The sequence below is a fragment of the Nicotiana tabacum genome, chromosome 20 (assembly GCF_000715075.1).
Source record: "Nicotiana tabacum cultivar K326 chromosome 20, ASM71507v2, whole genome shotgun sequence".
In the NCBI taxonomy this organism is placed as follows: domain Eukaryota; kingdom Viridiplantae; phylum Streptophyta; class Magnoliopsida; order Solanales; family Solanaceae; genus Nicotiana; species Nicotiana tabacum.
Window position 1 is genome coordinate 145610958 of NC_134099.1, and position 15188 is coordinate 145626145.

Sequence of the window (15188 nt, forward strand, 5' to 3'; positions counted from 1 at the left end):
GTTCTTCTTAAAGTCTTTGTCCAAAGCTTTCTTCTTCTTCCTCTCTTTTCTTCTTCTCTCTTTATTTCCTTCTTTGTTTTTTTTTTTGGTTTCGTTTCTGAAGCTTCTGCTTCGTCGTAATCGACAACCCTCCTTTTGCCCTTTCTTTTCTTTTGGCAAATGGGCTTCGGCTCTTTTACCTTACTTATCTTTTTTTAAAAGTTATTTTCTTATAATTATTGTTATTATTATGACCAATACACCCTTATTTAAAAATATAGGGTATTACATCCTCCCAACCTTATGAAATCCGATCCCCAAATTTAACTCAAGTACGTACCTATAGACTGAAATAAATGGGGGTACTTGACTCGCATAGTGTCTTCTATTTCACAAGTAGCTTCTTCAACTGTATGATTTATCCACAAGACTTTCACGAACACGATTTCTTTTGACCGTAGTTTTCTTATTTATCTATCAACAATAGCCATTGGCTCCTCCTCGTAAGACAACTTCTCATCGAGTGGTATAGTCGGTGCTTCAATCACCTGAGATGAGTCTGATATACATTTTCTTAGAATTGAGACGTGAAACACTGGATGAATAAAGGACAACTCAGGAGGAAGTGTCAAACGATAAGCCACTGCTCCCACTCGGTCTAATATCTCATACGGTCCTATAAACTTGGGGCTTAACTTGCCTCTTTTCCCAAACCGCATCACACCTTTCATAGGGGTGACTCGTAGGAATACTTTGTCCCCAATTATGAACACTAAATCTCTTCTTCTCTTATCAGCATAAGACTTTTGTCTACTTTGATCTGCAAGAAATCTCTGTCTAATCAGTTGGACCTTGTCCATAGCTTCTTGTACTAGGTCAGGTCCCAATAAGTTAGTCTTACCAGCTTCAAACCATCCAATAGGAGAACGACATCTTCTACCATACAATGCTTCGTACGGTGCCATTTGAATATTAGAGTGGAAGCTATTATTGTAAGCCAATTCAGCTAAAGGTAGATAAGCGTCCCCACTACCTCCAAACTCAAGAATGCAAGCTCTTAACATATCCTCCAAGATCTGAATAGTACATTTAGACTGCACGTCTGCATGTGGATGAAATGCAGTACTAAGATCTACTTGTGTACCCAATGCTTCTTGAAAAGATTTCCAAAAGTGTGAAGTGTACTTTGATCCTCTATCAGAGATGATAGATACTGGAACTCCGTGAAGTCGGACAATTTCGTTCATAAATATCTGTGCATACCTGACTCCACTATATATAGTCTTCATCGGCAAAAAGTGTGCTGATTTCGTTAGTCGATCTACAATCACCCATACCAAGTCATAACCTCTAAGGGCTCATGGTAGCTCAGTGACAAAATCCATAGTAATTCTTTCCCATTTCTACTCCGGAATCTCAATTTATTGTAGTAGTCCTGCGGGTCGCTGATGCTCAGCCTTGACCTGCTGACAAGTCAAACAACTAGAAACAAAGTTAGCAACATCTTTCTTCATACCTTCCCACCAATAAAATTGCTTAGGTCATGGTACATTTTTGTGGATCTGGGATGTATAGTGTATTTAATGTTGTGAGCTTATTTAAGAATAACATGACTCAACCCATCTACGTCTGCTACACATAGTTTGTTACCCATTCGAAGAATACCATCACTTTCAACAATTATATCCTTTCTTATACCAGTTAAGGCCTCATCTCTGTATTTGCATAATCGTTCGTCTTTATATTGGGTGGCCTTAATACCCTCAATTAATGAAGACTTAGCCTGAGCACAAGCCAACAATGCCTCTGAATTTTCGACACTAAATCTGATACCTATATCTTCTAGTCTCTAAATATCTTTGGCCAAAAGTCTTTTTGTAGGAGCTATATGTGCCAAACTCCCCATAGATTTTCTACTCAATGCATCAGCCACCACATTGGCTTTTCCAAGATGATACAAAATAGAACAATCATAGGCTTTGAGTAGTTCCATCCAACGACGCTGCCAAAGATTTAGATCTCTCTGCTGAAAGATATATTTCAGACTTTTATGGTCAGTATAAATCTCACAAGTTTCACAGTATAGATAATGTCTCCAAATTTTTAGAGCAAATACCACTGCATCCATCTCCAAATCATGTGGAGGATAGTTTTGCTCGTGATTTTTCAACTGTCTCAAAGCATAAGCAATAACACGACCATTTTGCATGAGAACACATCCTAATCCCACCCTCAAGGCATCACAAAATACTGAAAATCCTCTAGAACCTGATGGTAAGGCTAATATTGGTGCAGTTGTCAAACATGTTTTGAGTTTTTGAAAGCTCTGCTCACATTCCTCTGTCCACTGAAACTTTGCATTTTTCTATGTTAGCTTGGTCAGCGGCGCTGCTATTCTGGAGCAATCCTATACAAAATGCCTGTAATAGCCTGCTAAGCCTAAAAAGCTGCGAATCTCTATAGGAGAAGTAGGTCTGGTCCATTTCTACACAACTTCGGTCTTCTTAGGATCCACCATAATTCCATATTTGGATACAACATGCCCCAAAAATGCTACCGAGTCTAGCCAGAATTCACACTTTTAGAACTTAGCATAAAGTCGATGTTCTCACAATGTCTGCAACACAGTCCTGAGATGATTCTCATGTTCTCCTTGGCTACAAGAATATATCATGATATCATCAATAAATACTATTACAAATCTATCCAGAAACAGATTGAACACCCTATTCATTAAATCCATGAGTGCAGCTGGAGCATTTGTCAGTCCGAAAGGCATCACAAGAAACTCGTAGTGCCCATATCGAGTACTGAAAGCAGTCTTAAAAATATTTTCATCTTTGATTCTAAGTTGATGATAACCAGAACGGAGGTCAATCTTTGAAAAGTGGGCAGCTCCTTGTAACTGATCAAACATGTCATCTATATGAGGAAAATGATATTTATTGCGTATTGTTATCTTGTTCAACTTCCTGCAGTCAATGCACATTCTCAGGGATCCGTCTTTCTTCTTTACGAACAGTACTGGTGCACCCCATGGTGATACACTAGGTCTAATAAAACCTTTATCTAACAAATCTTGTAACTGTTGCTTTAGCTCCTTCAACTCTACTAGTGCCATTCGATATGGGGGTATTTATATGGGTTGTGTGTCAGGTAGAAAATCAATACCAATGTCTATTTCTCATACTGGAGGCAATCCTGGTAAATCCTCAGGAAATACATCAGAAAATTCTCTCACTACTGGAACATTTTCTATACTAACTATTTCCTTTCTTGTGTCATTTACAATAGCTAAGAGACCCAAGCAACCTTTCTTCAGAAGTCGTTGAGCCTTCATAAAAGATACAATTTTGCAAGTCTTTGGAACTTGACTCCCTCTAAGAATAAAACTGGGTTCATTCGGTATCTCAAACTTTACTATCTTTGCATGACAATCAACTATAGCATAGCAAGAAGATAACCAATCCATTCCCATCAGCATGTCAAAGTCAATCATATCAAGTACAATAAGGTCAGCTAGAGTATCTCTACCCTCAACCCGAATCTGACAAGCAAGATACACGTATTCAACTAATAGAGACTCTCCAACAGGAGTAACAACTAGAAAAGGATCATTCAATAGCTCAGGCTGTCCACTAAATCTCAAAGAAAAGTACGAGGACACATATGAGTGGGTAGATCCCGGATCAATCAACGCAAGTGCATCAAATGAATAGACAGAAAGAATACCTATAACTACAACATTCGAGGCCTGAGCATCCTGTCTAGTAAATGCAAAAACTCTCGCCTGACCTCTACCAGCATTCCTTTGTCCTTGATTTACAGTAGCACGGTCTCCAGCACCTCGACCTCTATTTCATGTACCTGTAGCACCTGAAGTATTACGAGTAGTCTGAGTCGGTGCAGCTGACTGAATAGAAGCCTGGTTGAAATTTCTTCGGAGGCTTAGGGCAATCCCTCAAGTGATGTCCCAACTGGCCACACCGAAATCACTCTCCAATTAGAACACGACATTGGCCCAAATGTGATCTACCACAGGTCTGGCAGACTGGAGTTGTGGCATATATCTGCCCAGAATTACGATGTCCAGTTTCTGAAGGTCCCCTAGTACCATGTCTATAATGTGGTCTGTATGTGGACTGTGAAAACAGGTGTGTCCCTGTCTAAGAACCCTGTTATTGTTGTTGTTTTCCCTGACTTCCTGTTCTTCTATTTTCACTAAAACTGCCACTGAAAGCCCCTCCTATCTTGGCCTTCTTATGTAAATCACTAGCTGTACACTCACTACGTCCCTTGTTTTCAATCTTTCTAGCAAGGTCGACTACACCAGAGTAGGATAAAGTCTTTATCTGTGGGGCTACTTCAGTGTATAGACGACCAACTAATCCATCAACAAACCTCTGAACTCGAACTTTTACGGCAGGTACTAAGTAAGGAGCATATATATCCAGCTTACAAAACTTAGTGTTATATGTTGACACATCCATATCTGGAGTCTGAACCAATCTCTCAAAGTCTCTATCATATTTTTGCCTCAGGTTGTCGGGAAAGAAATGATTCTTGAACAACTTAGTTAACTCGTCCAGTGTTAGTGGTACTGCTCCTGCTGGCCTTCCTAGCAATATTTCATACCATGTGTTGGCCATATCCTCTAGTTTGTATGTTGCGAGCTCCACGACTCTCTCACTAGAACATCCAAGAGCACGTAATGCCTTGAGTGTCCCATCCAAGAAACTTTGAGGATCTGCCGAATTATCGAAACCTGTGAATTTCGTTGATTTCAATTACAGAAACTCTTATAGAGATACTTCCTTATTCCCGAAAGTCTGAGTCTGTGCAGGTGCTTGTGTCTGTAAAGTAGCCTGAGGAGCTGAACTTCCACCCTAAGCAGGCACCAATGCCTCTAACACATTCAATAACCTTGCTATTGAGTTTGGAGGTAAGATAACAGTAGGCACAATAGTTGGCACTGGTGGTGGAGCGTCCTGAACTCCCTACCCTTGCACTTGATATGGCATAGCAGCTTGGAGTTGACCCATTTCCCAATTTCAGGTTCAACTCTGTCTTCTAGTTTGATGAACCCCAACTTGACCTCCACCCCGGGTAGTACCACGTCCAGCACCACGTCCAGCAGATGAGGGTGTGCATGTCCTAGCCATATGTAAAAGAAATATTCCAAAGTCAATCTCAAGTTATCCCAACGCACGATCAAAGAATGAAAGAATGGAAAACATTCCTAAATGTTCAGTAGCCCGGAGATCATAAGTATGGGCGCCTACATACCCATGAACAAGACTCTACTAAACATTGCTCCATGACTCGGGACTTAAAGCCTAAGCTCTAATACCAACATTGTCACGGCCCAATTTAGGATTGTGACCGGCGCTTAGGAGCAAGTGCTCCCAAGTAAGCCTCATCGGTAATTTTACAGAAAATCGGACAGAGTTTCCCTTGTTTTTGGACCATCCTAAAAATTTTCCTGTCTCAAACTAACAACAAAACATCCTAATATCATACCAAACAGTTGACAACTTGTCAATTAACCAATACAAGTCTCCACCATAACTAAACCACCAACTAACCACTAGAAATACTAATTTATCTCCAACTTTGATAAATGAGAACGATACTCAACATAAGACTATAATGACAAAAGAATACTCATGACACTAAAATAATGACTATGGAGCGACTCTAAGAATTCAAAAAAAAGAGTATAACAATAAATAAAATCTCCGCCCACGCGAACAAGTGCGAGGCTCACCAAGAACTATCAACCTGTGCGCTCTAATTATCGAAATCCTCACCCGCGTCAACTGCTGTCTTTGTAAAAATATTTAGCGGGGAATGAGTTGCTAGCTCAGTGAGTAATAACACTTAACCACAACCGTTTTATTTTCGGACAACTCGAAAAATATGCTAGTATATTAAACATAAATTATCATAAAAATGCCCCTTTTAGAAATAATAAATAATTTTCAGCCTCATCATATTTTTCTTGTAGTATAATACGATTGACAATTCCTTAATAAGCTCGCTAACCACTATATAATATCAATATTCATATTTTGGGAGGTTTTAATGAACGGATCATGTAATCGGTATAACTGTGGACTTCTTCGCAAGAAGTCAAATATAACGGTAGCCCCTACTCGAGGGAAATCGGTAACGATATGCTAGTTCTACCTTTCCACTAGCGAGGGCTATAACGGTAATCTGTAATTACAAGGTGCACCAGGTCTAATGAACCCACCGTTAGCTACGTGATCCTTCAATGTCTACTCCCATTTATACTTGTCCCTGTAATCCATATATACTCATAGAAAGTATTTTAAAAAATATAGGGCATTTAGGTTTTTATCAAATCATATAATTTCTTTTCGATAACAGTAAATTCAAGTAACAGTAAAACAGATCTAGTGACAACAAAAATATTTAAAATCACGGTAATCATCTCAAATAACTATTTTGGTATCATATCGAGTAAAAGACTTGTCCCACATGCAACTCAAAATTATTGGTAACATATTCATATTAAAATCATGTGTAAATCATGCAAGTTACGAAAACACAAATTGCGGTAAGATTACTACTCACAGTACTCGTGCCGAAATACCAAATGTTTCACCTCGAACAATTCATATAAATTTCTCTAATCAATCTATAATTATATAATATCGATCTCATGTTAATTTCTTTATTTAGACTAATTCATAGCTATTTTAGAAAACCCAATCATCGGGGTTCATGTTTGAGTCTTAATTTGTGGATTAATATTTACCCATGCTATGAATAATTTAAATTAGTCCAAAGAAATTCTTGTAAATAAAAAGGTATTTATATTTAATCATAGAACTAGTCCATAATTCTATCAATTTCAAACTATTTAGTATAATTATTCCTATAGAAGTAGACCTATCAGTGCTTAAACCAAACCCTTATAGCCTTGTTATATCCATAGTAATTGTATATTTCTTTTTATATAAAAGAAAGTTGATATTGAATTTCTTTGTACCACATGAAATTGTATAAATACAGTGAAATAATTCAACAGATGAGGAGAAGAAGTTAACCTCTTGAGTCGAAGGATTCAATTTCAACCCCCAGTTCTTCTTAAAGTCCTTGTCCAAAGCTTTCTTCTTCTTCCTCTCTTTTCTTCTTCTCTTTCTTTCCTTCTCTGTTTTTTTTGTTTCGTTTCTGAAGCTTCTGCTTCGTCGTAATTGGCAACCCTCTTTTTGCCCTTTCTTTTTCTTTTGGCAAATGGGCTTCGACCCTTTTGCCTTACTTATCCTTTTTTAGAAGTTATTTTTTATAATAATAATAATAATAATAATAATTATAATAATAATAATAATAATTATTATTATTATTATTTTGACCAATACATCCTTATTTTAAAATATAGGGTATTACATTCTCCCAGTTTTTTAGTGCATGATAACAAGGAAAAACCACATATCAATAAATTCATTTTGATTCTTCTCGTTTCATTATTTCTCACATATGGAATTATTTATTTTACTTTTTATTTGCTGGTTTTATCTTTACTCTATGCTTTACAAGAATATAATTTTGCTCAAGTAACGGATTCTAGTAGACTGAAAAGATAGTCAACTCTCCAAACACGAGGATTCTAAACCTAAAATTGCTGGAAGTGAAATAACTCCAAGATTGGAAGGGTCTTATTTTCATTTTGTTTGATTTTGGAATTTATTAACATTCATTGAAAAATGTACTTTTAATATTCTTGCGGGTATTGAAATCTCAAGATTATTAGGAAAAGGTCATCTTACTAAATTCATTTTATTAACTCCCGGATCTAGATGGTAGTGCTACATCTAATATTGAATGAATTTTAAACTTTTTCTTTTGTATCACCAATTGAATTCAAGTTCCTTACATCTAATGTACTTTTTTCCCATTAAAATCATAAGGAATTACCAAAAGAGAAGACAAATGAAATTGACTCAATTTGGAAACAAACCTAGAAAACACACTTTAGTTTAGGACTTTAAACCATTCGCATGTTGCTAGCTGCTCGTTATAAGAAACAAATAAATAACTGTTGGCCCAAGTAAATGTGAAGTTTTGAAGACTGACAAAAGAACTCAAATATGGACCAGGTCCGTCTTATGAAGCACAATCATTATCGACCCAAACATGTGAAATGCACGTGATGGAGATAAAGCTAACTTATCAGAAGTAATATCTTCTGATCATGATCGAAAAGGTTGCATATTGGATAAGGAGAAAGGCTCCTTACACAAAGAGAACATAGTTTAGGAAGAGGATAGAGTTAGAGTATGAGATCACCTAGAATGATAGAGTTAGAGTATGAGATCACCTAGAACTCTTCCACTTTCACCATGAAAGAGTAGCATCTGTATCCTAGTCAATCTCTTATTACTAACCCCTTAAATATTAGTGTTGTTCTCTTTTACAGGTAATGCACATAAGCAGAAGTTAAACGTGAATTGAGAGAAAAATAGAAAGGCAATTTTGCAAGCAATTTATGTGTGATTCAAGCGTGCAATCCTGAAGCTACTTGAACCAGATAGAAGAACTAGTTCCGAGTATCTATCTTTTATTCTAGTTCAATTGTAGTAGGTGATTTTACATTGTATCTTTCAGCTTATTTAGAAGCAATTGTATTAGGTACTTAGGGTTTTCAAGTTAGAGTTAACTTGAAGTTGTCGCAACACTTGAGGCTGTGTGCCACAATGGGATTAGAGTTAATCCTAGGTTTACAAAAGAGTTTTTGAAAATGTAGTTTTTGGCTTAGTGATTTTATTGGAGAGTTTGGAAAAATCCTACTGGAAGGTAGGTCGTGGTTTTTTCACCTTTTGAGCCAGGTGTTTTCCACATAAAATCTTTGTGTTCTTTATTTTCTGTACTTATTATTCCGCAATAGTAGTAGTTGGAACACATAGAAGAATCGGGTCCTTCTATAATCAATTAAGCAAAAATTGGGTACCACACAAATCACCCCCTCTTGTATGGTATTAAAGTCTAAAACATCAATTGGTATTAGAGAGGATTATCCTTGAAGAGGCTAACACCTTAGGAACAGATCAAGAAGAGTGCGCCACCTAGAAACTAGGAAGGGCAATCCACTGTTAGGCCTCCACTTTTTAATGGCCAGTACTATTCCTGGTGGAAGAACAGGAGAGAAGATGATAACTAGGGATTTTAGTCCATTTTACACTCCTTTTTACTTGAGTTTTGATTAAAAATGTATACAAAATAGTCCAAAAGGCTTACATATTGCACTTTGTTGCAGAGTTTGGTAAAAAAGTGACAGTTAGTCAAAACTAGCTCAAAAAGGAGTGAAATATGTACAAGTACTAAGAACAAGTCCAAGCACAGTTAAAACAGATCCACTGCAGCCGCAATCCATTTAATGCGGTCCGCAGTGAGGAGAATCAGAGAGGTGCATTTTTGGAGCCTAAGACAATGTGGACCGCGGAGGATTTAGTGCGGTCGCGGTGGCCTCTTTGCGGCCACAACCTATTTTGTGCAGTTCGCAAAGATGGGGGTGCAGAGAGTTAGGAGTTTGAAGATGCAGGCCAATGTGGTCAGCGGTCCTTTTTGTGCGGATCGCAACTGATGCCACCACGACCGCGGTGCATTTTATGCTGCCCATGGTGGCCAGATTCAGAGAAGAGTCAATGAAGCCAAGAAGCCTCATTGCGGTCCGCAGTGCATTTTGTGCAGACCGCACTACCTCGTCATGGGTATTTTTATCTAGAAAATTTGGTCTAGTATAAATACTTTCTTTTCACATTTTTAGGTCATCTTTCGTAATCTGACTTTGAACAGAGCTCGTGAACGACTGTATTTGACTATTTGAGTAATTTTATAGTGGGTTTATCATTGAATCTTCAATTCTTAGCTGGTAATTAAATCTTATGGGTTATTCTACATCCATTTCTCTATTTTATTTCATTAGTATGAGTAGCTAGACCCATTAGCTAGGGTTGTGGCTCAACCCTAGTGTGGGTATTTGATGAGTCTTTTGATTTAAGACTTAGATGTTTATGGATAATTGATATTTGGACTGATTTGTGTTTTCCATGTTGAATTAGTGGTTCCAAACACTAATTTGTGCCTATTTGACTTGGGTTCTTCTTGAGAAAGAGAACTTAAGTCTAGGAAAATCAGTCCAACAAGGAATTGGGGTACAATCAAGAGATTGATAGCCCCAATTAAAGGGTTAAACCTAAAGATACTACTACCCGACCTGAGCCTATATTGCTTGCACAATTTTGACACCCAATTGGTCTTGAGAAAGTCAATTAGGGCAAAGTTACTCAAGCTACTGAGAGGTATAGAGTGAGTAAATCCGTGCATTGGCTATTTCATAATCCCCAACATAACGTCTTTGCCTTAGGGTTTAGATCCCGTCAAGTATTCACCTAGGAGAAAGTCACTTCCCTAGTGCCTCTTTAACTAATTAGAAAACCCTACAAGCAATCATTCTTAGTTTAATTTAGCTTATCATTAGCATAAATATTATAAGTAATATCCAACCAAAAGATGATTGGAAGAGTAATTGAGAGCACTACACATCTCTAGTTTAGATAGGAATCCAATTTCCACTTCTAGCTCCCTGTAAATTCGATCCCGACCATCTCGGGTGAAAGCTGCTTTGACTGCTTTCGGCACTCCGTAGTGGTGTAGGGTTGGCTTCGATCACTTTTTGGCGTCGTTGCCGGGAGCCAACAATTTTGGCTATCTATCTAAATAGTTTTGTGTATTATTCTTCTATCCTTTTGCGTTACTAATTTGTGTGTGTCACTACTTCAGGTACAAAATGGCAGCAAACAACGCACCTCTTGGAGATCTTCCGTTGGGGGAAGAGGTAGATGACAATATTGATGGTGAGGTTCCTATTGTGCCTCAAGGACAAAGGAGAGGCCGTCAGGCCAATAATAATATTCCAGACCCTCCCCCGCCACCTCCAAGAGTGGCTCCTCGAGTGCTTCCCAACCAAGGATATGCAAGTGCAATTGTCCCACCCCGGGTCCGGGCGGCCAATTTTCAAATTACAAATGTGATGTTGACATTGTTGGAGCAGCGAGGGTATTTCACGGGTGCTGCCAATCAGAATATTTACAAGCATCTCAAGTGTTTCGTGGATACCTGTCGGGGGAGAAAGCAAACTAATATGTCAGAGGATGCACTTCGGTTGAGACTATTCCGTTTCTCACTTAGAGGGAAGACATTGGATTGGCTTGAACGACTTCCCAACCGTTCCATCACTACTTGGGATGAGTTGACAGATAAATTCATTGCAAAGTTTTTTTCGCCAGGGCACATGGCTGCATTGAGAGATGCGATATTAGATTTCAAGTAGGATCCCACAGAACCATTACATGAGCTATGTGAGAGATATAGAACCATGGTATAGGAATGTCCCAACAATGATATGACTGAGGCAATGATACAATAGACATTTTACCAGGGCATAAACACAAGAAATCAGTGCATAGTGAACCAACTGGCTGGGGGTAATTTCATGAAGCTGTCCTATGATGAGGCTTGTGACATTCTTGACGAGATGGCTAACACGTCCTCCATTTGGCAAAGTAGAGCCAATGTGCCATAGGGTGACCCCACGGTCACTCACTTACACAAAGAGCTACAAGATCATGGGCAGGCAATAGCAGAGCTGACAACAACAATGAACCAACTAGCAAAGACACAATTACATCAGGTTCAAAAATCCGCGCAAGTAAATGCTATGGAGGGTGTCAACATGCTTGTGAACAAAAGAAGACAAAGAGGTCAATAGAACTAAGGGAGTTCGGATCAATATAACAATGATTGTGGTGGATTCCAAGATGATGGTTGTGATGGGCAGAATGAAGAGGTGCATTACGTGAACAATTATCAAGGCCAAAGGGGCAATTCTTCCAACCAACAACAATGGAGACCCCAAGGCAATTGGGGTAATCAACAACAACAATGGAATAGTAATTAGTGGAACAACAACCAAAATTCCAATTGGGGCAATCAGAACAACAATCAGGGTAATTGGAATGACAACAACAACAACTGGGGTGGTAGCAACAATCAAGATGGTTGGAACAATAGCAATCAAGGAAATCGGGGGCAAGGCTTTCAAAGTACCCCAATGTATCAACAACCAAACAATCCACCCCCATTTCCATCCCAAGGTACTAGTTCTTCCAACAATAAAATGGGGAGAATTGAAATGATGTTTGAACAGATGATGAAAAAGAATGCGGACTCTAATGCTCAATTGGCTTCCCACAATACTTCAATTAGAAACTTGGAGGTTCAATTAGGCCAAATCTCACAATCCTTGAATACTCGCCCTAAGGGGGCTCTACCAAGTGATACTGTAGTTAACCCGAAGAGGGGGAACAATCATGTTATGGCGGTAACTACAAGAAGTGGACAAGGCGATGATATGAATGCCTCCAAGAAAAAAGAAATTTTGAGTGATGAAGTTGAGTTGCAAGAAGATTAGATTCCTTTGGTGGTTGAAAATGTGATTGATGAGAACGTGAATGAGGAAGTGAGGATTGATATTCAAGATGCCGAGGTGGAGACTCAGAATGACGTGAACCCGTCTAGGGAACACGTAATAGACATGCCGGAAACGGTTGTGCCTAAAGCCAAGGCTCCTTTGCCAAGGTCACCTCCACATTATCCTCAAAGGCTCGCGAAGCAAACAAATAAGAATCAGTTTAAGAAGTTTATTGACATGATGAAGAGCTTATCCATTAATGTGCCTTTGGGGGAGGCTCTAGAGCAAATGCCGGGTTATGCTAAATTCATAAAGAACTTGGTGACAAAGAAAAGATCCATGGATTGTGAAACTATTAAGATGACCCACCAAGTTAGTGCAATAGTGCACTCAATGGCCTCGAAGCTAGAAGATCCCGGTGCTTTCACCATTCCTTGCACCATTGGGAGTGCGGACTTTGCAAAAGCTCTATGTGATTTGGGGGAAAGTATCAACTTGATGCCCTACTCAGTTTTCAAGACTTTGGGTATTGGGCAACCGAGGCCGACTTCCATGAGATTGCAAATGGCGGATAGAACTATGAAGATACCATTGGGTATCATTGATGATGTTCTCATTCGGGTGGACAAATTTATCTTGCTAGCTAATTTTATGATCTTGGATTGTGAGGTAGATTATGAGGTTCCAATCATACTGGGAAGACTTTTCCTTGCTACTGGGAAGGCGTTAGTTGATGTGGAAGCAGGGGAACTCACCTTCCGGGTGGGTGATGAGAAAGTGGTCTTTCATGTGTGCAAGTCAATGAATCAGCCCAACAGTTTTGAAGTGTGCTCTTTTGTGGACCTTGTCATAGCAGTGATAGTTGATGATACTAGTGCAATGATCAATGTGGAGGACCCTCTAGAGGCAGTTTTGTTGAATCTTGATGTAAATGAGGATGAAGGCCGAGTGGAGTGCGTGAATGTTTTACATGGAATGGGCTCTTACTGTCTTTGGATCTTGAGAATAGGAAGACTCCACCAACAAAACCTTCAATCGAGGAACCTCCGGTATTAGAGTTGAAGTCGTTGCCTCCACACCTCAGGTATGAATTCTTAGGCCCTAGTTCAACTTTGCCTATTATTCTTTCCTCTTGTCTTACTAACATGCATGTTGATGCCACATTGGCGGTGCTTCAAAAGTGGAAGAAGGCAATTGGATGGACCTTAGTTGATATTCGGGGGATAAGCCTCGCATTCTGTATGCACAAGATTATTCTGGAAGATGATGCAAAGCCCTCCTTGGATTATCAAAGGAGGTTGAACGAGGCAATGCAAAAAGTTGTGAAAAAGGAGGTGATCAAGTGGTTGGATGTCGGGGTTGTGTACCCTATCTCTAATAGCTCTTGGACTTCGGCGGTGCAATATGTGTCGAAGAAGGGTGGTATGACCATGATTACAAATTCGCAGAATAAGTTGATTCCAACAAGGATTGTCACCGGGTGGAGGTGTGCATGGACTACCGCAAGTTGAATAAAGTGACCCGCAAGGATCACTTTCCATTGCCTTTTCTTGATCAGATGCTAGACAGACTTGCTGGGTGTGCCTTCTACTGTTTCTTGGATGAGTATTCTGGGTACAACCAAATTTTGATTGCTCCGGAAAATCAAGAGAAGACCACCTTCACTTGTCCATACGACACCTTTGCCTTTTCTAAGATGCCTTTTGGGTTGTGTAATGCACCGACTACATTTCAGCGGTGTATGATGGACATTTTCACCGATATGGTGGAAGATATCTTGGAGGTGTTCATGGACAACTTTAGTGTTGTAGGTGACTCGTTTAATGAATGTTTGAAAAATCTTGATAGAGTGTTGGGCCGTTGTGAAGAAACCAATTTTGTTCTTAATTGGGAGAAATGCCACTTCATGGTGGAGGAGGGCATAGTTCATGGGCATAAAATTTCAAAGCATGGTATAGAGGTGGACAAAGCAAAAATTAATGTGATTTCAAGGCTCCCTCCTCCTACCTCTGTCAAGGGAGTTAGAAGTTTTCTTGGGCCTGCGGGGTTCTACCGGAAATTTATCAAAGACTTTTCGAAGGTAGTGAATCCCTTATGCAAGTTATTGGAAAAAGATGCCAAGTTAGTGTTCGATGAGAGATGTATGCAAGCCTTTGAACTTCTCAAGCACAAGTTGACCACCACTCCGATTATTACCGCACCCAATTGGAGCTTGCCTTTTGAGCTCATGTGTGATGCGAGCGATGTTGCGGTTGGGGCGGTCTTGGGTCAAAGAGTGAATAAAATGTTTCATCCGGTTTACTATGCGAGCAAGACAATGAATGATACTCAAGTGAACTACACGGTGACTAGGAAAGAGCTTTTGGATATTGTGTTCGCGATGGAGAAATTTCGGCCGTATCTCATGGGTGCCAAGGTCATAGTCCATACCGATCATGCCGCACTCCGGTACTTGATGACGAAGAAGGATTCCAAAGCTAGACTGATGCGATGGGTCTTGTTACTTCAAGAGTTTGATTTGGAGATTGTGGACCAGAAGGGTAGTGAAAACCAAGTGGAGGACCACTTGTCCCGCTTGGAGGATGAGGGGAGGCCTCGTGATGGCCTAGAGATCAATGATTCATTTCCTGATAAGCAACTCCTTTCGGTGTCAGTAAATGGTATGCAATGGTTTGCGGATGTTGCTAATTTTCTTGTGATTGGTATAATC

At 39.4% G+C, this 15188-nt stretch overlaps 1 protein-coding gene across 1 annotated transcript; it reads right to left on the reverse strand.

Annotated features, from left to right (window-relative positions):
* Positions 1-449: 449 nt before the first annotated feature.
* On the reverse strand, positions 450-839 carry LOC142174588 (uncharacterized). Its single transcript, XM_075240409.1, has one exon. It carries the CDS (start codon positions 837-839, stop codon positions 450-452), a length of 390 nt encoding a protein of 129 aa, XP_075096510.1.
* Between the last annotated feature and the right edge of the window lie 14349 nt (positions 840-15188).

Coding starts and splice junctions, on each gene's coding strand:
- LOC142174588 (XM_075240409.1), bottom strand. CDS start 839: ATGGACAAGGTCCAACTGATTAGACAGAGATTTCTTGCAGATCAAAGT.